Source organism: Haemaphysalis longicornis, unplaced genomic scaffold, assembly GCF_048455015.1.
Source record: "Haemaphysalis longicornis isolate Haplotype H1 unplaced genomic scaffold, Haemaphysalis longicornis Haplotype H1 scaffold_9, whole genome shotgun sequence".
NCBI classification, from domain to species: domain Eukaryota; kingdom Metazoa; phylum Arthropoda; class Arachnida; order Ixodida; family Ixodidae; genus Haemaphysalis; species Haemaphysalis longicornis.
In genome coordinates this window covers 28,758,457-28,783,810 of record NW_027526460.1, presented here as the reverse complement: position 1 = coordinate 28,783,810, position 25,354 = coordinate 28,758,457, and the positions used below count along the sequence as shown (strand labels likewise).

General features: G+C 47.1%; 1 protein-coding gene across 3 annotated transcripts; it reads left to right on the top strand.

Annotated features, from left to right (window-relative positions):
• Positions 1 to 119: 119 nt before the first annotated feature.
• Positions 120 to 24,514, top strand: LOC144152783 (uncharacterized). Of its 3 annotated transcripts, none has more exons than XM_077684244.1 (19): positions 120 to 409; positions 487 to 552; positions 2,647 to 2,898; positions 4,746 to 4,823; positions 5,418 to 5,475; positions 5,555 to 5,616; positions 5,681 to 5,731; positions 6,620 to 6,645; positions 6,924 to 6,963; positions 9,329 to 9,526; positions 10,467 to 10,532; positions 11,077 to 11,163; positions 11,730 to 11,795; positions 11,907 to 12,065; positions 14,742 to 15,170; positions 17,246 to 17,375; positions 20,430 to 20,605; positions 22,763 to 22,861; positions 23,006 to 24,514. In XM_077684244.1, the coding sequence occupies exons 1-19, from the start codon at positions 365 to 367 to the stop codon at positions 23,126 to 23,128; spliced, it is 2,211 nt and encodes a 736-aa protein (XP_077540370.1). In that variant the 5' UTR covers positions 120 to 364; the 3' UTR covers positions 23,129 to 24,514. The 3 variants fall into 3 exon arrangements, with proteins under 3 accessions (XP_077540370.1, XP_077540369.1, XP_077540371.1); XM_077684243.1 differs by having other exon boundaries at positions 9,326 to 9,526; XM_077684245.1 differs by lacking the exon at positions 10,467 to 10,532 and having other exon boundaries at positions 9,326 to 9,526.
• The last annotated feature ends 840 nt before the right edge of the window (positions 24,515 to 25,354 follow it).

Here is a 25,354-nt window from a genome sequence, read left to right as displayed (position 1 = left end):
CGGCCACATAAACGAGGCGCCAAAAAGTTCTGTTATGTTTTTAATCCACGTGACGTTAAGTGAGAGCCAATCAGAAACCACAACTTCAAAAGATGGCGACACCCAGGGAAATAAAATCATTGGGTGTATCGTGCTAAAACAAGAAAATTTTGAAAGTTACTGGTTTACAGGCACTGCTGTATTTTTTCCGCTCAACTGACTACAAATGTTGAAAGGGAAAGTCAGAAAACGCAAAGCTAAATTAAAATAATTTGCGGAAACTCGTATCGCTAGAAGTCAATGATTGTGTAAGCAACAGCTGCACCGCCCAGGTTCCCGTTTTCGTCTTCTGCTGGTGCTTTGGGCACTAGGCGAATCTTAAGTAATGTTTAACATTAATAAACTACTAACTAAGATCGCCGATGCAAAGGTAATGGCAGGAATTACTTCAACGAAGCTGCTTCTGTGTGCCCGTGAGCGTCGCAGCACCGCGCGTGTGTTTTTCAGAGCCAGAGCCCAACGAAGCCGCCCAGTCCATCGGACGGATCTGAAGCTAACGAAGCGAGCGCAGAGGTGATAATGGGTTCTTCATCTCTTCACCAATACAGTCTAGTCGGCCATGATCCAGCTGCAGTTCCCGGTGGAGCGACCGCCGTGTTCTGTGACGTGATTGTGAAATCTCGGCATGTGCACGCGTCAACAGCTTGTGGTCGCCCACGGCCGGACATGTGCAGTCCAGCTTGTTTGTGGTGCCAAGCTACGGTGTATCCGGGTTGCTATTTTAGTCCAAGTTCTCCTGTGCGTTGCAACATCAAATGTGAGCCTAGGGATCTCACTGGTGTGCTCACTAGTGTGCGTCATGTGCAATCTGTTGACCGGGCAAAGATTACGATATAAAGTCATAAAGTTTAGGCTTGTTCTGGTGCCGAGCAAATGTTTCTTCACCGAAATTCTAAAGAGCCGAAACAGAGTGTGCTTCGGTTGCTAGCTGCCAGCTTATATAATACCGCAGTGGTTATCAAAAAAGCTGTGTGGCCCTCAGCCAGTGTGTAGGCAACATTTATGTCTATGACATCTACGTATTGCCCCTGTTCAAACTACAGTTACCAGCTAGATTCAGTTGCAATGAGTGCATTCCTTTAGACATTCTTTAAGGCACGATTGGTATGCCTCTGCCTTTGTTGCACTTAATAGTTCCCTCCCCTTTTTGTCACACACCAATATTGCAAGCACATTCAACAGGGCTGCCCAAGAAATGGTGATCCGCTTCACTGTTGCTAACCCGAAGGCCGCCAAGAGTGGACAAGCGTTGACTCACAACTAAAATTTTTATTAATGAACACATTGAACATGAACATAAACAAACAGACCGAGCTGTGCATGGCATGACAAGACAATGCAGTTTTACTGCTCATGACTGAAAACCAGCAACAACCAACTTTACACTGTAAGCTAAAAGCAGGATCTTATGTTTTATTTGAAACTTTGTAATCAGTGGCTGGTTTGCACACGTTTTTCTAAGTTCGCTGTATAAAATGCCTCTACGCACTTCGCACGTTGTCAGATCTGAACAAAAGTGCTGTTTACACGTGGAGATACGACAATGTGTGAGGTGGTGAAGGCATATCACATTTCGAAGTTAGGAAAATGTCTGTAAGCCTACACAGAGCGAAAATGAAATTGACACTTTACATAAAACATGAGATCTGCTCTTAGCTTATAGTGTCCAGTTAGTTGTTGTTGCTGGTTTTCAGTCATGCTCAGTAAAAACATATTGTGTTGCTCACCCGTAAACTCTCTTGTGCCATCCACAAATTGGTCTGTGTTAATTCATATAGAGTGCACTCTTCGATAAAAGTTTTAGTTGTTATTCAGTGCTTGTCCTGCTGCTTCCGTCCTTCTTTCCTCATCTGTACGTCCTTAAGTAGCCTTGTATCAATCCTGCTTCGGATCAAGTTACTAATGAAGAGATCCTAATTCCGGCTTTATGGGCAATTCAAAGCAAGGCACACTCGCTTTCCAAGTGTGCATTCACTTTTAAAACTCCTTTGGCATCACCAAAAATGATTTCAAATTATTATTTATTTATTGTAATTTTATATCTCGCACACAGCTTGATTAGCAATTAAGGTTTTTGTGCTTTTTGAAGCGGGAAGAAAAAGTAAGCAGGTGGATGTTGTGTGGCCTACATTTCACTTTGCCCATTTTGTATAAAAAATTAGAAATGACAAATGTAACCAATTCACGACAAAAATCCTGTTTAAAAACACAGAGCTGGGGAGTTGGCTTACTCTGATCTCGAAAAGGCACAAACAACAAACACACCTAGACGTAGTCGGTGCTTATTTGCTCCTTTCTCAACTATGTCCGTTGGTCTTTCTTATTTGCCGGTGTGTCCAGAATAATTCTTAGCAGTTTGCAGGCAGTCCAAAACTGCTCTCGCAATAATATTCTGTAAGCACAAAAAAATACGGTGCTGCTTTGGACGGCTTGAAACAACAAATTAAAGATACCTTGTGTTGTTTTGCGACCTTTCAAGGTAGGAACCCTGTTGTTTACGACAGAGATCCTGTCGTAACTTCGCCAGCTTTTGCCATTTCTGCCGCTGTGTGGAGAGGGTACGAGTGCACACGTGTTTGCCCCCTTCACCTCCCCCAATCTCTGCAGGGCTTCCTGTGCCCCGCGTGCCTGCGGGCGTTCCCGTCGGCAGATGCCCTGCAGGACCACTACGAGACGAGCCATGGCAGTGGCCTGGAGGTGGTGTGCCCCACCTGCCGCATGCGGCTTGGCTCAGAGGTGGAACTGCAGAGCCACTGCGCCCGACACCACACCGCTGCCGCTGCGGCGCCTGAGCCCGCCGAAACGGTGCCAGTCGAGCAGCTGCAGCGGGAACTGGAGGCACTGCACGCCTCCCTGCGGGTGAGGCTAGGCATACTGCTGGCCGCATTAACCCTTTGAGGGTCAAATTTTCTCTCAAAATGCGACCCCCCAGGGTCGATTCCTTTATTGCTTATTTAAATTTTCGGACGAATCTATTTCGAAAGAAAATTGTAATTTTTTAGGGTGACCATAAAGTGACAAAAAAATCGTGTGTGTTGTTACAATACACGTGGTTTTTTTCATTAGTAGTGCAATGAAAATTCTAGTTCCAAATATGCTAAAAAAAAAACACCGGAAGAATTCATGTATTTTGCGGGCGCAAGAAGCGGGAAGCGTCTGGGGGACGAAAGCGAAACTAGCCACTGCCTGCCCACATGTGACTGGATGCGCGAGCGATAGCTGGCACACCGCTGAAATAAAAAGCATAAAAAAAGAAAGGAAGAGCCATCAGTGCAAGAAAAAAATTTCATGCATTTCCACGAGAGAAATGATCGAAAAATGTGCGCTTTTCAAACATATAAGCAATGACGTACATGTACGTCATTGACCACTTTGATGGTATTTGCAGGGGACGTACGTGTATGTCATTGACCCTGAAAGGGTTAAAGCAGTTCGTTCCAGTGTTGGTTATTTGTAGAGGCATATTGATACATTGGTTGTACTACGTTACAATGGTCATAATGCATAATACTTGGTGATAGTTGGGTGGGTGATTGCCACACGCAATAGCCATTGTGGGCAATTGCTGCTTATGCAGTCACGCTGTCATTCTGAAGGGTTAACAGTTTATGAAGCCGAATGACTTTTCTGTTTTGCTTCACTACTGAAGTTATCACTTCAGTGCTGATGTAATGTGTTCAAACAGCTTATCTCTGAATGGAAAAAAAAAAGAAGAAGAAGAAAACGTTCACAATAATGTATTGGTGTTTGTTCAAGTGAGTGAAAAAATGTTTAAATCTAGACATGTTGTACGTCACTATGGCGTCCCAAGGATGGGTGCAGGCAAATCTGTTTTTGTTGTGACTTCGTGGTGTTACAGAATTCTTGGAGCTTAAAAAGGAATGTGCACTGCTGGCATTGTGCAAGGTTTTTCTCTGTTTAGAGTGTTGATGTGCATCATGCTATGCTCTGGAACGGGGATAAATCAAAGCATCTGTAAGTGTCTCCTGAAGTCTTCCAGACATCTGGCAAATATACAACAGAAAAAAAAAGCATGTTTGTTTAAAGAACAATAGGCCCCTAGCTGATGAATCTAGGGGCATAAAATTAGGTGTCAGTAATGTTCAAAGAATAACTGCTATCGGGATTCTGAAAAGTGAAAGAGCAACTTTTGTGGCACCACTAATGGATGGACAACGTGCTCGTGCCATCGTCTAGTGCCTCAGGGGCCTATAGCCTGTATTCAATAGCGAGGCACGCATGCAGGCAACCATGTGAGTGCGCCGTCACTGGTTACGTCGGGCTCCGCGGTATGGCGGTACTTGTCTGTGCTAAGCGCATGATATGGGTTGGACATTCCAAGCTCTAGCCCGCCGAACGCAAAGTAATGCCTAGACTCCAATGTGAGTGTGATCAATAACAACTCTGTTGACACCACCTTTGAGAATCGGGCTGAAACGGAGCCGACGACGCACGCCGGTGTTATATTTTTCTTCGGCGTGCGGCTGCAGTGGCACAAGCAGCGCCATGTCCTAGGCCATTTCAGTGTTGCCAAACGAAGAAATTGACAGCTAAACTTTTCAACGATTACCACCTATACACACATAAGAAATAACCACACGGTCTCAGCTTCCTGAGAGCTCTAGGCGTGTGTCTGTTGGAGTGGTCCCGCTCTGTCTACTGGGATGGTTCCAGAACACTGTACAGATGCTGCCGTTGCCTTGCAGGAGGAGCGGTCGTGTTCGCAAGAGCTGCGCACTGAGGTTTCGCGGCTGCATGGCGCCATTGTCAGCAAAGGCGACTCGGCAAGTCTTTCCTCTTTTTTTTTCTTACACTTTTTTTGCACTTTTTTAATTACACTTAAATGCGTGTGGCTATGTTGCTCACACCTTCCTATGCATCTGCTTGTGGACGCACGTGGAAATCGCCATTTACTTTCTTCTATTCGTTGTCCCCGAAAGAGAGCAGTGGGCAACAAAGTGAAGCAGACTGAAAGCATACTTTTTCCTGACTATTTTACTCATCCCCTATCATCCCAAGCAATTAAGAGCACTGAAGCGTCAGCGTACTAAGGTTTTAAATGAGAGGAATACAGGTTGCCCAGAATGCCCAAAACCAGACCAGAGCTTTGTTTGGTGTCTATAACAGCCTGCATAGTTGTTGCTTCATAGTTAAAAAGAGTCTTTATTTTCCACTGCAGCTAGCTGACGCGAGCTTTGTAGAAACTACAAGATTAAGGCCAGAGCAGCAGCCTAATTTCAGGAGCAGCGGCTCCCGCCACTGCCTTTTGCTAAACCATCGCGAGTGGTTTGTTGCGGTAATGCTTATTTGCGCGCACAATTATCAGTGTTCCATCCAGCTGGTGATGAGTTTTTTTTTTCTCTCTTTGTTCGTTCCAGGTGGAGGCAGAGATGCTGAGGTCGCAAGTGCGAGCGTTGGAGGAGGGCAAGGCACTGTGTAAGTGCATATAGTACACCCGTGTATTTGTTAGTGGGTGTGGTGGTTGGGTGCAAAACGCAGCACTTGTGGGTTTCAGTGACTTCTGAGCTGGTGTTGGCACGTCAGCAGTTGGGAAGCGACTTGCAGCAAGCCCGCACGGTGGGTGTGCGGTCTCAACGGGAATAACAGCACCCCCGGTGACTGCTGTTTGCCTGTTTTGCAGGAGGCCTCCCAGCTACGAACACAGCTGGAACAGATGGTGCTGGCACAGCCGGTAAGTACTACTATATACCGTGCAGGCACTGGCCATCTTTAAGCTTATGCAAATCTCAGTTTTCTCCTGCAAGATAATAAAGTACGCAGATATTATGAGTGTGCATTTGTTTATCAATGGTAGAAATGAGAAAAGTGGACAGCTTTTTGTGAAGACTGGAGTGAGCTCTGAAGTTTCTTGGCCGGCCATCGTGCTCTTGAAAATGAGTATGACTCGCCTAAAAATCCTGCCACTCAGACTGGTAATGGTTTGGAAAAGTTTGGTACAGGTGTTATGAAAGTTAACTCACCAGATGTCAAGAAATGCATGCTTGGTCTCACTTGAACATATAGCTGTGCTGTCCTAGATAACAATACGAGATAACAATACGAAAATGCAATAACGGCCACGTCACAAGGTGAGTAGCACCACAACATGTACAGTGCAGTCGAATGTATACGCAGGACTGCTGACGGCTGACTGGTTATTCTTTATTGTACAAATATACAAGATAGAAAGAAGAAGACAGGTTAGTCATGTGTTAAAGTCGTCGGGCAGCACACAGCGAACATGGTGAGATTAAACCCTACTATCGAATGGTAGCAGTGAAGCATACAACCACTGCACAAATCTCACTGCCTGCGATATCGAAACACGTCTGGCTACATCTTAAGAACAAAACAGTTTCTGAAAACGCTGTACTTTGATGGAATAGATTTTGTGCACAGATGGAGTTTTAATTGCCCATTTCTTCTTCGAGCAATTTTTTACTGTAATTGAAGTTCACAGTGCCCGTTACTTCAGTGTCTTCACACATCTGCTGTGCCTCTACAAATTCTCCTCCGTGTTCTTGTTGCAGGAACACATTTGCTGTGTCTTTACAAATTGTCCTCCGTGTTCTTGTTGCAGGAACCAGTGGAAAGGTTGTCGCAAAGGTTTGTCTGTTTATTATGTTTCTGTCGCATGCGTCACGAGAAAGTGCAACACCACAACAGTGTCTATCGCTCTTCTTTGCAAAGCAAGGTTTTGGGGCTTAGACAGATCCTAATGCTCTGTGCTAAGTGCCAAAGCTCTGTGTACATCTTAATTGTGCCCAAATTTAAGCACCCTTGCGCCTGGTGTACAGAATGTCAGGCAGGGTTATGTGCATGCTGGAGCTATGTGCTAGGCAAGTGAGCATGTTAGTTATTGTTGCTCATCTATTCTGTCGCAGTGTGCAGACTGAAGCCGAGAGCTGCCCAGCGCCAGAACAGGTGAGCCCGTACCCAATGTGCTCCGATTTCTGTGTCCTGCTTTTCCAAAAGCTTCCTTTGGTGGTATGACAAAACCTCATGGAATCAGCTTTGCTAATTGCATTCCAGCAATTTTTTTGTGTGCGGCACTTAAGCGTCCGCTACTGTGGTTTGGCGGCTTAGTTCACCAACTGAATGAAGGAAACACCGAAGACAGAAGAAAAACGGAAGAGGAAAGTGTGAGGGGGAGGGTAGTATGCCGAGGCGGCGCCACAAAAGCCCACCACAAGCAGCATAATGCACGTGCATAAATCCTTCAGCGTTTTCCTAGTTGCTCCTTTCTCTTTCAGTAAAGCAACTCTCTCTCTCCTCCACCGTTTGCGACTCATCCGAACCACGTGACATTTGTGCGCGAGGTTCAAACACGATTTACAACAACATGCTCGGCAGCGGCGACGCGCCGCGAGATAACAGCAGAGTAGCACGTGCCGCCATGTGTTCGCTATTCACATGATCACTTCCTGAGACGCAGCATGTATGCGCCGTTACCGAGAAGACTGTAGTTCGTGCTGCGCACAAAATTTCCATTAGGGAGTACAGTTAAACCTCGATATAACGAAGTCGTACTTGGGGCCGCAAATTTCGTTAAATCGAGAATTTCGTAAAATCGAGGTTTCGATTTTACAGTTCATTTAACCAGTTATTGGGGTTTTAACACTTTGGCCCTCGCCAGGCAACAACTGCTATGTAGTTACCTCTCCAATTAAAGCGAAATTTGTACTAAAACTGGCCGCGAAAATTGTGTGAATTATGAGTTTCAACACTTGGGCAATGGAATTCGGATAGCCGACGGTAGTTCATGTGTCATCGTAAAACCGGTGCTTTTTCCGCAACGCCTCATTAAATATGATAGCAGACTAGGTTTCCACTTTTTGTTTTTTCATTTCGGTCACTACTAAATGCCGCTGTTATAGTCAATTGAACCCGCGCCCGCGTCCATGTCCCGTGCACTTCACCCCGCCGAGGTGCTCGTTCGAAGTTACGCCTCTTTTCGTCTATTCAGTGGTAGGCTTAGGGGCCTAGGCGCGGCGGGCCAACAGCGGAAGGCTGCTATGAAACTTTCGAAATACTTTTTTCATGTACAAAGGCTCTGCAGTATAGGCGCGTGATGCAACCACAACACTCGAGATAAAGCCATGATAGCGAGTTCAGCGGAGTACACGCGGACCGCTTCACTGTGTGGAGCAGCGCTTACGTGCTCCGGAAAGCGGAAAGCTTACATTAAATAAAATTCTTCCGGCCAAATTCGATTAAGCAATTACTTTTATGCCCACTGAGCCCTTACGAAACTGATTTCTCCGCACCGCAGCTGTCTAATGAAGGCTGGTGAAACGAAGACACAGAACATGACCACGTTCAAAGAGAGCAATTTATTGCCACCAGCACTCGATGTTCAAGCCGTAGTGAAGAAGTCCGTAAGCAGTGCTTGGCGTTTCTTGACCAGGGCGGGCTTTACGTGACGGTCGTATACTGACAGCGCTAACAAGGTCGTAACATTCGTGTGCACCTGCGTGCCTCCGCAGAACATCGATGGCATCCATCACACTTCGGTGGCTGTCAGTTTCACCGAACTTCCTCAGGCTCTTGTTCGGAACACTTTTTTTTCTCTTGGAGTGCTCATGCTGCTTACAAAACTCACCTAACGATGCACGAACAAAATATTAATTTGGTTATCAGCGAGCACAACCTAGAGCAGCAGCACCGTGAGCAATGACGCGTTGAAAAAAAAAGCTTGAAATAGGCTTCGGTAGCCTAAGCATAGAGAACGCTGGCGTAGGCAACGATGGAGACGTCAAAATAGTGGCCGCACTATTAAACCGTCTATGACCGCTAGCGGTTTGTGCAGCTTCGTTCTTCGCTTTTAATTGTTGTTAACCGTAGATTTCACCGCTTTTCTTTCATTTGAGCCTTCAAGAGTCAATTTGAGCACTGAATTTTTTCAATGTAGGGCCTGAGAGGCAAAATAAAACGTGCCTCGACCGGAATTTCGTTCTTGCTTTCTTGCCGTGACTTCGTTAAATCGAAAGCGCCGCACAAAATTACTTCGTAAAATCGAGACAAAAATACATGCATTTAGCAAAATTTTGTTAGAAAACTTGAAAAAATTCGTTATATCGCGAATTTCGTTAAATCGAGGTTCGTTATATCGAGGTTCAACTGTATAGCAATAGTCAACGATCTTTTATTTCTCAGATCCTTCGTATCGGATCCCTTTATGGTGATTTTGTGTCTTTGTTAGCTCATAAACTTAATCAGTGTGATAGACAGTAATGTGAGTGTGGGAAGGACGAGCACCTTGGACTGAGGAACACCCATGGTGCAGAAGGAGGAGGTGGCCAGGAGGGACGCACAAGTGCAGGTGGCTGTCGAAGCCAGCATCTCGGCACCCATGGTGGCCACCACCAAAGACGACGAGAGCCGAGCGGCAGCCCTGGCTGCCCTGACTGCCGAGAAGCAGACGCTGCAACTCAAGCTTGAGGAGGCTGACCGACGGCTGGCCGAAGCTCGCACACGAGCAGACAAGGCAAGGCATGGCCTCCTATTGTGATAAGTGTTGCAGGGGACGCCCTGTGAGTGAAGGGCTTTGACAAGATTAGGTGCCCACTTTTCATCTCCCTTCCACCTTCTCCCAATCCTCTTGCAGTTGTTTGGAGGTGATAGAACCTCCTCATATCTTTATCTACAGAGGTTGCCATCAGGCTACGTGGTTGACTGCAGAGTGGCAGGGATTAAGAGCAGTTTTGAGGTTGAGGAACACAAAACTGAAGCCACATAGTTGCCAAATACATGCAAGTTGAGTCATAGTGCTCGAATTGCCCTCAGCAGATCAAGAGCTAGTGTACAGTCCAGCGAGTGCCTGGCTATGTACTCACTCATGTTCGGCCATTGTAAAGAGTTCCCACAAAAGCAATTTCTGATGTGCTCAAGCGTACGATACTGCACGTTGTCAGTAAGCGTTTTCATGTCATTCCGTGTCATTCTGATTTGGTCATTTACCTAATGCATTCTGAAGGAACGAATTGAAAGCAGAGGTGAGGGGCCTGAGAAGGAGTGGCAGTGCAGCTTTTGGTAACATAGTGCTACAAAGGCTTGCTGTCCAGAAAAGCACCTTTGTCGTCGCAAGTTTCACCTCAATCGTTATTGCCTGCAATGTCTCTCCTAGAGAAAACGGTAGCTAGTCCCAGCTGGTCTATGGTTAAATTCCCAGTTGAGCCCAGCTAGATCCAGCTGAGAATATAGCCATAAACCAGGTGGGACCAGCTACCATTTTCTCTTGGGCTAGTTGGCATAGGCCAAAGCACGCACAGTGCGAGTCTTAAGTTCCCCAAGTTTCCCCGAACACTGTGAAGTTCCCCCAAACACTGGTTAATGTGCTAGTGCCCCCGTGACCTTGCCAGTGCAGACTCCTCCTACCCACCCCCACCGGCAGTGGGTCAGAGGGCGTGTGGTGTGGGTCTGTGCAGAGGGAGGCTCAACACCGAGAGGCCCTGGAGAGGAGCGAAGCTGAGAGGCGGCGGCTGCTGGAGGAGGTCAGTCACGGATGAGTCGGCCACCCGCAAGGTCCCTTGCACCACACTGCGTCAGGGGCTGCTTCAATTTGATGCACCCGATTGTATTTAGCATGCGTCGAGCTCGGTTTTGAGTTGATACGCTTGCACTCTTTCCAACAGCCCAAGCCTTGATTTGTGAAAATGTCTTGTGTGTGTGTTCCTTTTTCTTTTCACAGCACGTTTAGTTATGTTACTGGCTGTACTGGTACTATTCCTAAAAATGAATGCATATTGTTATTCCCGTGTGCTTAGACTGATTATTTTCAGTTTCTGCATTGAAATTTTTGACTTGAGATGGAAAAACCATGAACGAGCGGAAAGCTTATTCAGGTTTTGTTGCTGTGTTTGTGCTGTGTGGCTGTTTTACAGTCGGGCTATTCAGGCGGCTTCACACTTACTTTTTTTGAGGCAAAGTTACAAATGTTTTCCTACTGTGCAGTTGTAGACACACTTCCGGAGTACTATGACATTGCTTCAATAAGTCTCTTTCCTCCTGGAGCCCCCAACGTTGTTCCCTGTGCAGGTGGAGGCTGGCCGGGCTGAGCGGACATCCCTGGCGTCATCCCTACAGGCTGCCCAACAGGATTTTTCTGCAGCTAAGAAGCGCACCGTAAGCGGCCACGGAAGCAATCCTTTGTGTGCGGTGTGAAAGCGTAGTGTGAAAGCCAGAGTTCTTCAATATGTACCAGTTGTGATGCTCTGCTTCGATAGTAAGCAAACAGCAAATGTAGTGGTACAGCATCTAGGGGGATGAAAACTGAACTTAGCTCAATGTCTACCTTTAATAAAGCAATTTATTCATTAAAATTTCATTTTCAAATTAGGAAACATCAAATCAGGAAATGTTTCTGAAAGTTTTCATGGCAGTTCTTTTAGCCTAAGGCTAGCAGCATGAGCTGCAAATGTCTTTGTATTACCTACCTCACCCTTTTGTCTACAGATGGCAGGCTTATGTAGTTTCCCCTGTTTGCCCACAAGGCAGGGGGTCAACTGCGAGCTGCTTTTCATAACTCTCGATGTTGAATAACTCTGGTTGTGGCCACCCCATTTCACTGTTTTCTGCCTGCATGGTTTTATTTTCCATTTGCAGTTGAGTCATTCTCAGCCTCACTTGCAACTGATAGTTAGCTCAGTGGATTGATTATGTTATTTTCATCCGTGCGATGGCCACTTCAGGAGGAGCTGGAGTCGGCACTGGCATCAGAGCGGCAGTACGGCATCTGCGAGATCAAGGCCCGTCAGGTGAGCCTGCACTGATTGCCCTCTTGGGCAAGGCGAACGTACGTGAGTGCCTGATAGGGTAGCCTGGCTGACTGCGTGTCCTCTAAGTAACTGGGGGATTTGCCTTTCCAGGCCGAAGTGGACAGTCTCCAGGCGCAGCTAGCACAGCTGACGGCGGTCGAGTCAGCGCTGCGGGACACTGCACAGGCAGCGCAAGCGCAGCTCGCAGAGTACCGGGCCCATGCCGAAGGTCATGCAGAAGAGGCAGCACAGCTGGAAATTCAGCTCAGGGTAAGGATACGTCACCGCAAATGCTTGAGCTTGCAAACTCACGGCCTCTTTCTCCGAGGTTGGATGTTGCAAGCTTGTTTCAAGCTGCTGTGAAGCATTAATGTTGTTTGCGTTGTTTAAAGGGACCATGCAGACAAAATACACGTTTATTTTATTCGAAAGATTTCGTGTTTTATACTGCCCCCAGCCCTTGCCCGGTGGCAAACGATGCCGTCTTCACTGAGAAATAATTAATTTATGTTAAAATTTCGGTTCTCCCGAATTTTGTGTTTTCGTGACGTCTGCAATGAAGTCGTAACGGCGCGTATTCAAGCGACCTTCCACTGCGTCATTCGGCGCCACAGCCTTGCTTTCCGTCAAACCTGCCAGATGGCGCTAGCATACTCAGCTACGGTCCATTGTCCGCCGTTGCTTTATTCTTGACCGTATTTACACCTGGCTTGTTTTTGTTACGGTAGAAAGTAATCGTTTCGTGAAACATGGGATATGCTTGACAAACAAGGTCACATTAGGCAACGTCGCTTACACCAGTCGGCCAGTGTCCAAGACAACTTCAAAGTGGCGGACTGCTGTGCAGCTAAAACAAGCATAGCACATCGGTACTTCTATGTTTATGTGTATTTTCATAACTTTCATTGTTTACCGCACCATTCTTACTGCTGTAAAATGGATATGCCTTACATTTAGGTGCAAATAGCTCATTCGACAATCTTATAAGCCCTCCGTTATTTGCATTTGCTTTTGCCGGCCTCGGCCAATCACGGAGCTGGCGCGTATGACATTATAGGTTCTGTTGCGGGAAATGAGCTAGTGGGTTGCATGGCCATTCCCTTTTTTTCCGTATTATATAACTTATTTGAGCGAAGTGTGCGTTAAAAGTGGTGTCAGTATAATTCTAACGAGGCAACTTTTCGAATGAACCAAACTTGTGTTTTGTCTGCATGGCCCCTTTAAGAACGTCTGCCGATCAGCTTTTGCAAGGTTGCAACTTCAGGAGTCGAAGTGCAGGCAGTTGGAAAGGGTGATAATGCTCCTCTTCGACTGTTTGTTATTTTCTAATTGAAGAACTGTTGCGAATGAGTACACACATACACACTTGTCTGTCACTCATTTTCATACGTCAGCTGGCTATACCAGAAAAATGTTGAAAGACCTAAACTTTGGAGTAGTCTTATAGTTCTGTAGCTCTTAATTACTAGGACACATCATTGAAGCAAAAGGCTGAAAACAGAAAAATCTCCCACCTCCCCTCGCGGGAACCCCTGTGTAGATGCAACGCATTGGGGGTTCACGTTGCAGCGTTGGACAGCGGAGGAATGGCACTGGAACGATGGAGCGGAGCGGCGTAGGCACCGCGTTTTATAGCGCGCATAACGGTGAGGGGACGCGCCGGCGCTAGTGCGTCTGCCGCAGCTATGACGCAACACAATCCAACACAATCCACTTTAATCCAATCCAAGCCAATCCATTCGAATCCAATCCAATGCCCCTCGCGAGAGAGTGTTCGCTATCGGAGAGGAGAGGGGGTGAGCAGCGGAGAGCGCAGCTCGTGCGGCGAGGAGAATGGGGGAGGGGCGGACGCCAACAACGACGACGCCAACGCCGGATGTAGGGACAAGGCGGGTGAATGAAGTGCAGTCGCATCTAAAAGTCGCATTGTAGATGGGTATGTTGGCTGCTATGTATGAGCTAGTAGGCATTCTGATCACCCTCTGAAGACCCTGCCAAATACTTTTGAGCAATGACAACGGTCTCATCTTCGCCAGTGAGGATTTTGTCTTGTACAGCAGCATGATTGTAAGCGGCTGTTGACCTTTAGTAGTACTTACTCATGTGCCAGGTGCAGGAACGATCGTGAGCTATTGGCGCATCAGAAGGATGTGTCGGTGTACCTTATGTGCAAACACCACCCCCTCTCCCAGTAATGGGATTGTGAAACTGACTGCAAGCTGTTCACCTGTCCAAAAGCACAAAAAAGCATCTCTGGTATTGACCAGTGTGTTGTCAACTGTACATGGACAAGCTTGCTTCTTGCCTTTCCTCTCAGTGCCCTGTAAAGCATGCTTGAGCAACACCAATGTGACGGCCATCTCACTTGTCTTTTAAACGGCGCTCCGTCGTAGCGACTGTCGTCGCAGCGTAACCCAGAGGCTTCGAAAGCGGAGCGGTTTATGAAGTCATAAGCGTTCGAAACTCGTGAACCGCTGGCGCTTGTCATACATCTCCCTGTTGTTTAGCGCAAAGAAAACTGTAGGTACATTTGAGGCAAAATCTGTGTATATAATCGGCAGCGCCCACATTCATTTAGTTAGGAACACTGGTTGGTTTGGTTTTTACGATAGCAAGCGAAAAAAAGTGGCAGTACAACGCCGGCACACGTGGGAGGAAAAGCAAGCACAAAAAGAACGGAATTCCCGCCGGCACAGTTTCAGGCAGGGGGGTGGGGGTGCGCGAGCACTGCGAAGGCAGGAAATTTGAATTGCATTGGGTGGTAGCAGTGAGCGGATAACCGCGCTACAGCCCATTATGGCGAATCACTGCTCTGCACTTCCGACAGCTTTCGCATTCAGTGGAACGGCTTTAATTTTTTTGTTTGCCAGTCTTTGCCCGTTCTTGTGCCACTGACTCGGCAGCTGTCGTCACCAACAACGCTGACTGCGATGTCGGTGTGTGCAGGAGCGCGAACGGGAGCTGTCGGCGTGTCGGGAGCAGCTGTCGGCGTGCCAGCGGGAGGCCCAGGTGGCGCGTGAGGAGCTGGTGGCGGGCCGCGCGGAGAAGGTGGAGCTGGCCCAGGCGGTGCAAGCCCTGCACCAGGCCAAGAGCCGCCTCTCCGACCAGGTGTCCAGCCTGGAGCTGGAAGTGGGCAACCTGCGCAACAGCCAGGTGGCCCTGGAGGCCGACCGGGCCGCCTTTGAGGCCGAGGCACAGGCGGCCCGGGGGAGCCTCGCCGCCCTCGAGGAAAAGCGGGCCGAGTTCGAGGCACAGCTGACCGAGCTACAGCGCAAGCTGGAGCGCCAGGCCGGCGAGCACCAGAAGGCGCTACAGGGCGTGCAGGTGGAGCTGGCGCGGGCGCAGAACAAGGTGCTCCAGACATCCTCCGACCTGGTGAGCATGCAGGGCCAGGTTCATCAACAAAAACGAGATGAGCTAGGGAAGAAGTTCTGGAGTATAGGACACAGTAGGTAGAGTTGAGAGAAGGAAGCGGACTTCCAGCTTGAGATAAAACATGCAGGCATGTTCCATCTTATTAAGGGGGGGACACTGGTCTTGAGGACCGAAAATTTGCCAAAAAAATCAATTTTCTGTAACAATTTTATTTGCAGTCTACAGGTCCCAAAGAATCTACCTGCAAAATATCATAGCTGTATCATAAGTATTCACAAAGCTGTCGCCCTTTGAAGTCGCCTAAATGACCATTTTTGCCTATGTTTGCAAACTTTATGCCCTGTTTTCTCAGAAACAATTTTTTTCCCACATGGTCATCTGTCGGGTACAATATCTTGGAGTGTACTGGTTCGATTTACATCATTTTTGCTGCATTCGAAAGCTTATGAACTGAACAGTGCAATAAAGCCACAAAAGTACAGAATTTCGTTTTGCTGGCACAAGATTTTACGCAATTAGTTTTACAAAAACATTGTAAATTGATGACCTGACATTTACGAATTTTACAGCATTTGCAGAAACCATGCTAAAATTACTGCAGTGGTATAGTTGCACTCCCTGGTCTTTCTAGAGCAGAAGGGAATAAAAACTATTTGAATATTTCCTAGGTACATAATGAAAAAATTGCCCGAAACGGAGTGACATAACATGTTGCACATCTCTAAACTTACACCCCGTAGATGAAAACTGACTGCATATTTGTGCTCAGGATGTTGAAATACACCCAATGTGTAAATCTCAAGCACATAGGTTAAAAAATTACAAAAATGTCCTCAAGACCAGTGTCCCCCCTTAATCACTGTGTGTCTGGACTCTGCAGGCAAAGAGGACCCTTTGAGCCTTCAGGGAATTACATACTCTGGTAGCTAGCCACATGAACATTGTGTTAGTGATTTGAGAGCAGTAGTTTGTTGCTGATATGCTTGAGCACTCAAAGATCTGCGGAAACAATAACTTCAAAACACGCCAGCAGGTATTGTGAATTGGAAAATGCATTTTGATGGATTCAATCGAAAGAACATCGACATATTTTACAGTGGTGCCCAGCTTGTCAATAAGACAGCACTGCAGAGCCTGCAGGTGACCCAAAATACTAGTCGAACTCTTGTAGCTTTATTCGCAGCAGTTACCACCATCACCATCATTATCATTATCGCGACCATTGCACACTGCTTGTCCTCTGCATATGCTCCCAAGACTGCTCTTGTCCTGCGGCAACCCCCCTCTTATCCTTTTCCACAAGCGTTTCCATCCTCGTTGTGCTTTTTAGGGTGCAGCTCTTTTTCGCCCAGTACCTGGGTTTCGCGGCTGCGGTGGCGGCATCCATCGCTGTCCTTGTGACCGAGTCAGCGAACAAAGCAGCGAAGGCAGAAAGAAAACGGAAAGGAGCGTCTGGCGAAGGGTGAGGGGGAGGGCAGCACGCACGGCTATGGCATCATCTCTCTCACTGCCTCCCCCTCACACTTGTGCCATGCGTTGCCGCCCAGGAGCGCCCTCCCCCTGAGACTAGCCCCAGCCGCTGTTCCATTCACCACTAATCCAAACCACATGACATTTGCGCGGGAGGTTCAAAAACGATTTGCAACAATATGCTGGCTGGAGACGGCGATGCGCTGCGAGATAACAGCAGAGTAGCGTGCGCCGCCGTGCGTTCGGTGATCATGCGATAACTTCCCGAGACGCAGCAGATATGCGCCGTGACCAAGAAGACTGCAGTTTGCGCTGCACACAAATTTCGCATTAGGGAGTATTGTAATCGTCAGTGCTTTTTGGCCTCATCCATCAACACCCGTTGTGTTGTACACCTGTTGCCAAACCAACACGCCAGATGTCCTTTCCCTTACTAAGTTTGCGTATGTCCTACCTGTGCTCGCTCTCTAGCCCATGCTGGGACCACTTGTTATCCCTAAGCATAGGTACACAGCACCTGTATTCCTTTTTCCCATTGCTGTTGATCGGTGTTGAGGCATTCCTTCACACCCCAGCTGCGACTGAGCAGGCACCACTGGTTGCAGGAAGCGGAGCAGCAACGGAGTGCAAGACAAGAGGCCGGTCTCGAGGCCCTGCGGGAGCAGCTGGCAAGCGAACAGACAGGCCGACAAGCTGCCCAGACACAGCTAGACGCTGCCCAGGGAGACAAGCTCGGTTTGTGACAGCCACGTCTCTTTTTGGTTGCACCCGCAGCAGGCTGCATGAACTGCTGCCTTGATGCATGGGTGCCACTATGCTTAGCAACAGTAAGCCAAACAGTTCGCCACTGCCTTTGTGAAAGGGGCACAGAACTGGGCCTTTTGTTCATTAAGTCACGATATGTAGGAGATTGTTGGGTTGTGGCATTCATCTTGTGTGTTAGTTCAGCTCGCACATCATGCTGTCTGCAGGCCTCTTTTATTTGTCCTTTTGGACTGCTTAGAAGTGCTCCAAAGCAGCTTTGTATTTTATTTGCCTGTCGAATGTTTTTCACGAGAGCTGGGCTGTCCAGGAACTACTCAAAATTGCTGTAGCCAGCCAAATGAGAGAGACCGTGCATTGTGCTGAGACCCGGTCAAGGGTACGTCACCTGCTGCCCAGCACAAGCTGATTCTACCAGGAGACAAACACGTCATACGCCCAGTGGGGCCACTGATGAACGGTGATTTGGAGCAATTTTTGTATCAGCAAATTATTAATTTTGGAGCAATTTGGAGCACCTAAATGCCAGTTTTGGAGCACCTTGGAGCAGCTAAACATCAACTGCTAGATGTGTCCAAAGCATCTCTCAACACTAAAAATTGACCAGTATCATCTAGTAATTGATGTGGAGGTCGTCATGGAATGGGCTTCAAGGTGCTTTTCACACATGTGATCACAAATGGACGGCACAGCTGAATAATTATGGCCTTCTTGTCCTTACTAGGGGAAGTCTTTTTCAAGGAGTCACTGAAAACGCTTCATAGTTGCCAGGCTCGAACATGCACTAAAAATAGCTTTCACAGTCAGCTCTCCCAATAGCCCAAGAATAGCGAAATAGCCAATAAAGAAAAGTTCTACAACCACAAAAAAAAGTAGCCATATTTGGCTCTTTATAGCCCAACCTGTCATTCCTGGGGCAATGGGATTTTTTTCCCACTTATTTCAATACAGTCGCTAGAAGTTGCCAGAAGTTTGATGCAATTAAATCCCCTAAGTATCCACGCAATAGCAAAAATGCAACAAAACATAATTTGCAAGGTATTTAGTTCCTTTCTGGTGTGGATAATAGACAACATGCAACACGATAATGAATATTGAAAGGCTTCGACAAACCTGCCTAGCAAAAAAAAAAACAACGCGCCTTTCGCGCCTCTTTTCTAGTTTATTAATTGTGAAAGCAAGCCCTCGTGTTTTACTTTTTTCATTTTATTAGATGCAGGCGCTTGCTATCAGTCCTCGTGCGCATTTCCAAGCTAGCTGGAAATGTGCACGAGAAATGCGCATGAAGCACTTTCGCATGCGATTCGCGCGCGTCGGCGTTGCGCGTGCGATTTTTTCACGCCCGCACGCGGCAGTTTCTACCACGCTCAGAAAATGACGCTCGTCGCGCGCGGCAGTGGGAGGAACCTGGCGACTTGCGCCAATGGGGAGGCGCGCGTGCCTGATGGCGGCGGTTTTGAAGCGCTCGAGACATTACCACCCCGGCAGATATTGCATGGACGTTTTCACTAGCGATGCGGATGATGTTTTAAAATAGTACCGATTTCGCCCACATTATAAGCTCCTTTACCACACAAGCAACTTCGTGCGCGCCTTGAGCGGTGTTTTAGAGAGCGCTTAAAAGTGGTCGCTCGAGCTCCCCACACCACTTCGCGGCCGAAGCCGCCGCCATGTTGCCGCGCCGCGCGCAGCGAGCGGGTGCTTACGCGGCGCGTTTTCGCAAGCAGAAAACGCTCCATGAGGTTCATGCTTTAGAGAGACTGGCTGTTTTTGACGACCCGCTTCACTTGCGGCGGTCCCCTCCGCGAGCCCAACAAGCGAAGCGAGAGCTTGCAGCCGACCGTGTCACGCATGCCGCGAAACGGCGCTCCCGCTGGCTCTCGGAGCGGAGAGGGCCGGCAATAAACGCCACCTAAAACTACCTATTGTTTATAGCAGGAATTATTGGAAACTACAGCAAGAAGGAAAGTTTTTAACCGTGGTACGCCAGCGGTGCAATGACTTGCTAGACGAAAACACTGTATCAGCGGTACAGTGACGGCGCCAACCAAACTCACCGCGGAAAACACGATTACGGGTGCGAGGGAGTTCAAGTTATCAACCCGATTTAGTTATACATGTCTAGAGACCACTGCGAAGTAGTGCTTGTAACAGGCTGCAGGCGATTGGCGCGACACAGATTTTGGCGCACTTTTGGCGCACTTGCTTGCAAAATCGTGGTTTTTTATCAGGATGGCGCAGGATACCTCATTTGGCGCAAATTGGCGCATTTGGCGCAGGAGTGGCAGCACTGTACGCCAAGTTGAATTTCTTGGTGCCGTTATCCCGCGGACAGTACCGTATTTTCATGATTCTATGCGCACCCTTCTTTGCTAAACGTTTAATATTTGTGTGCGCCTTACAATTGGGCCCAAAACTGAAATAGGCTTTAAAGCGGCCAGCAGCATTGCCAAATGGAACGGACACAAGGTGCCCCCAAAATCCAACTTAATTCAATAAAAAAAATCTGTCAACACCGCGTGAGTGAATTCCAGCACACTAATTCACTAATTCCTCAATGGCATGCCGCATATTTTGGTCAGCTGTAGCACATTTTTTGTGCTGCTGCAATTAGCCCGTCACGTCTAGAATTATGAAGGTCAAGGCACATAACTTTATTTCCAGCAGCAGCTGGATAAGCAATCTTATGAAGCACAATCATTTTTGGCTTAAATCTCCTTCTTCTTGGTACGTGGTGCCATGATGTCTTTTTCATCTGCACGGTGCAGTCAGTGTCAGATTATTTCCTTTTTAATTTTCCTTCGCGAACTTACTCGTGCTTTACAATTGGGGGTGCATTAGAACCGCGCAAATACGGTAAGCATTCTCTCCTTGCCGAAAGTCTGCACTTCTCGTGCACTTTTAGGAGAGGTGCGACATGCTTATGCCCAGTGAAGCTTTCACTTCAGTGCAGCGCATTCATTTCGTGTACCCAGCGTGGAGATCTGTGTCGTGGCCCCTGTTTCATTCTCTGTACCGGTCTCCCAGAGCTGGAGGCCAAGCTGGAGAATGCACTGGACGAGCGGCGTGCGCTGCTGGACCGGTGCCTACGCAGCGAGGCAGAGGCCGAGACGCTGCGCACCAATGCGGCCGATTTGCGGCGCCGCCTGGACGACTCCCTGGCTGCGCTGCACGAGCTGGGCAGGGAGAACCAGCTGCTCCAGGTGAGCCGGGGAAAAGAACCTCGCACGAGGGCATCGAAAAAGCTCGAGATAGTTGTGCCACCAATGCACTGCAGTACCGACTTGCCAGATTATCCATACTTAGCCAACATATTAATTACCGCAAAGTTCCGAAAGAACGCCCATCCAAAGTACAGAGGTGTCAAGTGAAAAATACGGGATGGGCGAATTTTCAGGTCAGGTGTGGAAAGCACAATTAAGTGACCGCATCAGCCCATGAATAGATCATTCGTGCTTATTTTGTTCACTCATCGGCACTAAAGTCATCGAATATGGTGGGTGGGTGATCTTTGGCGTCTTTTAGTAAATTGCAGCTTACACCCCTAAAGCGGGTGGGCCATGTTTTGGGGGAGGGCATTCGCTCGGAACTTTACAGTAGGCACATTGTTTGGCCCAGTAATGAATTTTTAAGCTGGGGATTTTCCAAAAAGTGGGGAAGAGGAAGCTCAAACACACCTCTGGTTTGCGTTCCCCTTTAACGGAGTTTTTCCAGGGGGCTGATGCAGCTCCAGCCTCGTTTTATTTCTCTTTCCGGGATATCAAAAGAACGTACACAGTAGTTTATTTCTGGTTGTTTACGTGGTAATAAATGTTATGGGAAATGCAAATTATAGAGTCCTTGGTGTTGCTTTCACATACCTGTCTTGGCAAAGTAATAAAATGGAATAGTTTTCAAGTAAACCTGCCGCGGTGGCTCAGTGGCTGAGGCATTTGCTGCTGAGCCCAAGGACAGGGGTTTGATTCTGGCCACGGTGGCGGTATTTCTGACGTAGGCAAAAAATTTAAAAGACCCGCGCATCAAGATTTCAGCGCACGTTAAATACGGCCAAAATTAATCCAGAGTCCTCCACTGTGGTGTACCTCATTGCCCAGGTGTAGCTTCGGCACGCAAAACACCTGAAATTTGAAAAAAATTTGAAAATTTTGAGTTTTGCGTAACTCCAGGATGCAGTCAGAAAATCACGAATCACTGATCGTCATCATGCTTTTCGTTTCTTGAGTGTGCGCAATAAATTTCAGGCTGTTGGTGTTCTTCACGTCTCATGGAACCCATGTGGGAATTAGGCTGAAGAGGTGGCTGCGTCAGATTGTCATTAACTCTTTCGGGACCGCTCCATAGGCCATCGATCACATATGATCGATGGTTTTGCGAGCCTGCAGAATACAAATTTTCGCTCGATGGAACACCTAGCGACATCTAGGAGATAGTTTGAAAACTGGAGTTTTCTCTTTTGTGAAGTTTCTTTTTTTATCGCCAGGCGGCAACGCGTCAGATATTTTATTCTGACGGGCAGTGGTTTCGAATGTAAACAAACATGGCGTCATACTCGTGCGAGCGCGATAAGAAATCCGCCTCGTCTCGGCTCGCATATCTTCGCCTTCTACTGTGGATTTGAACGGTGATAGTGGCAGTGAAGAGTCGAAATGCGGCTTTAGAGATCGGATTTCAGCTCGAGTGAGGATTCGGGTGTCGATCAGCCTGGAACATCAAATCGCGCTCAAAGGTGGGTGTTGGTTTCGGTTTCAATTGGCTCTGGAGTAGGTATGTGTGCTCGAACTATGTTCTGGCTGGTTTATATTTATTTGCTAGGGTGTTAACTACCTATGGTGGTGATCTCCTGACACCAGCGCAGAAACGGATCAAGTTTTCGCCAAGACAAGAGCCCGGCGTGTACCTGGGCGACGACGTAGCCATGGCCCTAGTGCCAAAGAGATCACACACAAAACAAAAAACCAGTTACACCTAGCCGCATCAAACTTTTTCAATGAAGAAACAAAGCATTGTGTTAGATTTTGTATATCCTGAAATAATTTTATTCTTTTTTAATATTTTTATATTTACGCTTTTTTCTATCTTTTTCTGTAGTTTTTTTACGAAGTTCTTAGTTTCAGATTTTTTCATGGTTCTATCGTCAGTGTTGAAGTAAAACTTGGTATTGTATGTAAAAGAACACATAATTAGCTGCATTTTGGTATATGCTAAGGCAGGATGGTGCCTTTGCTTTATGTAAAAAAAAAAAATTTGTACCGAGACCTCCCTTTTTCATCACTTTTTCCGGCGGTCCCGAAAGAGTTAAATTGAGCCCAAAATGGGTGTGTAGGGTGGCACTGCTAAAGTCATGCTGCCCATTATCGCAGATGGACAATGCCAAGCACCACGGCCGCAAGTGGGCCGACGACTCCCAGGTGACACACTGCACAGGCTGCGAGAAGCTCTTCACCGTCACCATCCGCAAGGTTGGTGGTTCTTCATCCCTGAAGGGCACTTGCACTCAACACTATTCATACTTTTGTGGTCCTTTTGGTGATCCTATGTACAAAAACCACTCGTTGTGCACTAGAATTACAGTGGATTGAGCAACACTGTTTGTTGTTTCGTAGCACCACTGCCGGAACTGCGGGAACATCTTCTGCAACGAGTGCTCGGCAAAAAGTGCAGCCACACCGTCATCCAAGAAGCCCGTCAGGGTGTGTGATAACTGTTACGGCGAACTCACCAAGTGAACGGACCTGGCAGTTTCCCGTAGCGGGAGTCGTTGGGACCTGTGTGCGAGCTGAACAAAACTTCCACCGCAGTAGGCAGGATTGGGCCCTTGTTGACGTGCAATGGGCAACTTGTCACTGGCTCGTTTGCGTGCAAACGCAGTTCGCGAAACATCTGAACATCGTAATTTTTATTTAACTTCCGAAATGAACAGCGACTGCTTGTAGAGCGAGAGGTACTTGTTTCGAGTATGCTTCGTAGCGAGTGCCCTCTTGTCATGATATGAAAATGAATGCCGCATTACTAAACTCCAAGCCTCAATTTGCGGAGAGCTGAAGTGTAGATAGCTGATGTACAGTGCATTCGCTTTTGTGAGCATCGTTCCTAGTGCCTCGTGTTCTGGGCAGATTCGTCGCAATAACTATTGTGCAATTTCAAGCTACACATTTAAAACGCACGTAGATTATCATTTTGACTTGTTGCAGAGATATGTGGCTAGGCTGCATTGGTCAATGTGCAAACATATAGTCCTGGAGGTAATGGCGCCACAGCAAGTGTAGGCTGCAGTGACTCTTGACATGAACCTAGTAAAAACTTTTTCAAAAATGGGGACTTCAGTGCCAAAAAAATTGATAATTTATGCTTTTCTAAGTTGGCCAAATTTATTATGCTTTTCTAAGTTGGCCGAATTTATGTTTTGTACCACCACTAATAGTTTGTGAAAGGAACCTTGAAAGGAAAGACAAAATACAACCTTGTATCATTAAAAAGAATTGGCTCTGGTAATTCACTCTACTCTATTCCAGCCCTGAAAGGCGTTGTTTTCACCAAAGAAAATGATAAGAAATGTCAAACAGCTTCCAAATTTTACCGCACAAAAATGCGTAGTGCCCGAATTAGAAATATCTTTGTGTAAACTCCATGTTAGCATCAAAGTGTTGCAGCCAAACTGAACATGGGGCACCACTAAAATTGCAGTTATGTTTCTTAGTGGTGACGTTTGTCAGCAACTGCCAATTACTCAAACTAATTCCTGTGGCGTTATAGGGGAAATGCCTGCTGCTATGTTGCCACCCTTTCACCGGTTTTTCTAATTATCTTGCTTAATTTTTTGAAGCTTGCGTTAAAATTGGCATGATTGTTTCTGTGACGTGGGAATCTTTTGAATGAACCAAACTTGTATTTTGTCTTCATGGTCCCTTTAGGGATCAGGCCATTGTCCTGGGCAAATCCTGCATGATATCTATTGACATTTCAGACTTGCGTGAAACAAAATGTAAAAAATTCCGATGTCGAATAAGTTACTGACCCAATTGTACAGCCACATTATGTTAGATGGTTCTGAGGCAATGTTCACTGCACGCATTGATTGGTAATAAACATGAATAACATTTTCAACACTACGATTTTACAACCTGTTCCTCGTTATTTGAGCACTCAGTACACCGTTGAATGTGTGCACATTTGTAGGGCCTGAGTTAGTGTTGCAGTCATGTGTCATTCGTGAGCAGATAACACTGATGCAATAGCAAGGCTGGTATGAATGATCTTCACGCTAATGCTCAAATTTCACGCTTCTCTCTGGTCATTGTCTATTATAGTTTTTCGCTGTTTATAACTATCAGCCTGGCCATAAGCATGATGCTTATGTTTCTTGTTATCGCATCGTTGCCGATGGGTGGTATGACCAGCATCTTATAGGTTGTATGCACTGGACTTTCGATCGCGCAGCAGCGCTGATGCCATAGGTGCGGTTGCACTCCACCACGTGGACAGCACGTTTTCTGACGCAAAATGTGGTTTGCGACGTGGTGTTCGCAAGAACATTCATGTGGACACTGTTTTTTCTGCATGATTCGTGGGTTTGCCAGTGCCTTGTCGTAGGGAGTAGCCAGCTTTGCTTTCGCTTCGAAATTCCTACAACCACAGAGCCGAAGCAGGCCACACAACAAAAGCAAGCGAGCCAGGTTCTCTCTTTTTTTTATTCTGTTGCTGTTTCGAAGCGAATGCTAGCTCAATGTTTGAAGATGGTCTGACTTTGCGCGACGAATTCGCAAATAAGTTTTCGATTACATGGCTAATCAGTACCGAATTTGTTGCGCCCGTTGCATTTCAGGTGGGCCCTGGGACGATGTGCTTCGAAGCTTTCACCTCGCACCTCATCACATGCTTGAAACATTATGTAGTGCCATGAAATTATGAGGAGCCATGAAGAGAAAACACAAGTTTGGTTCATTCGAAAGATT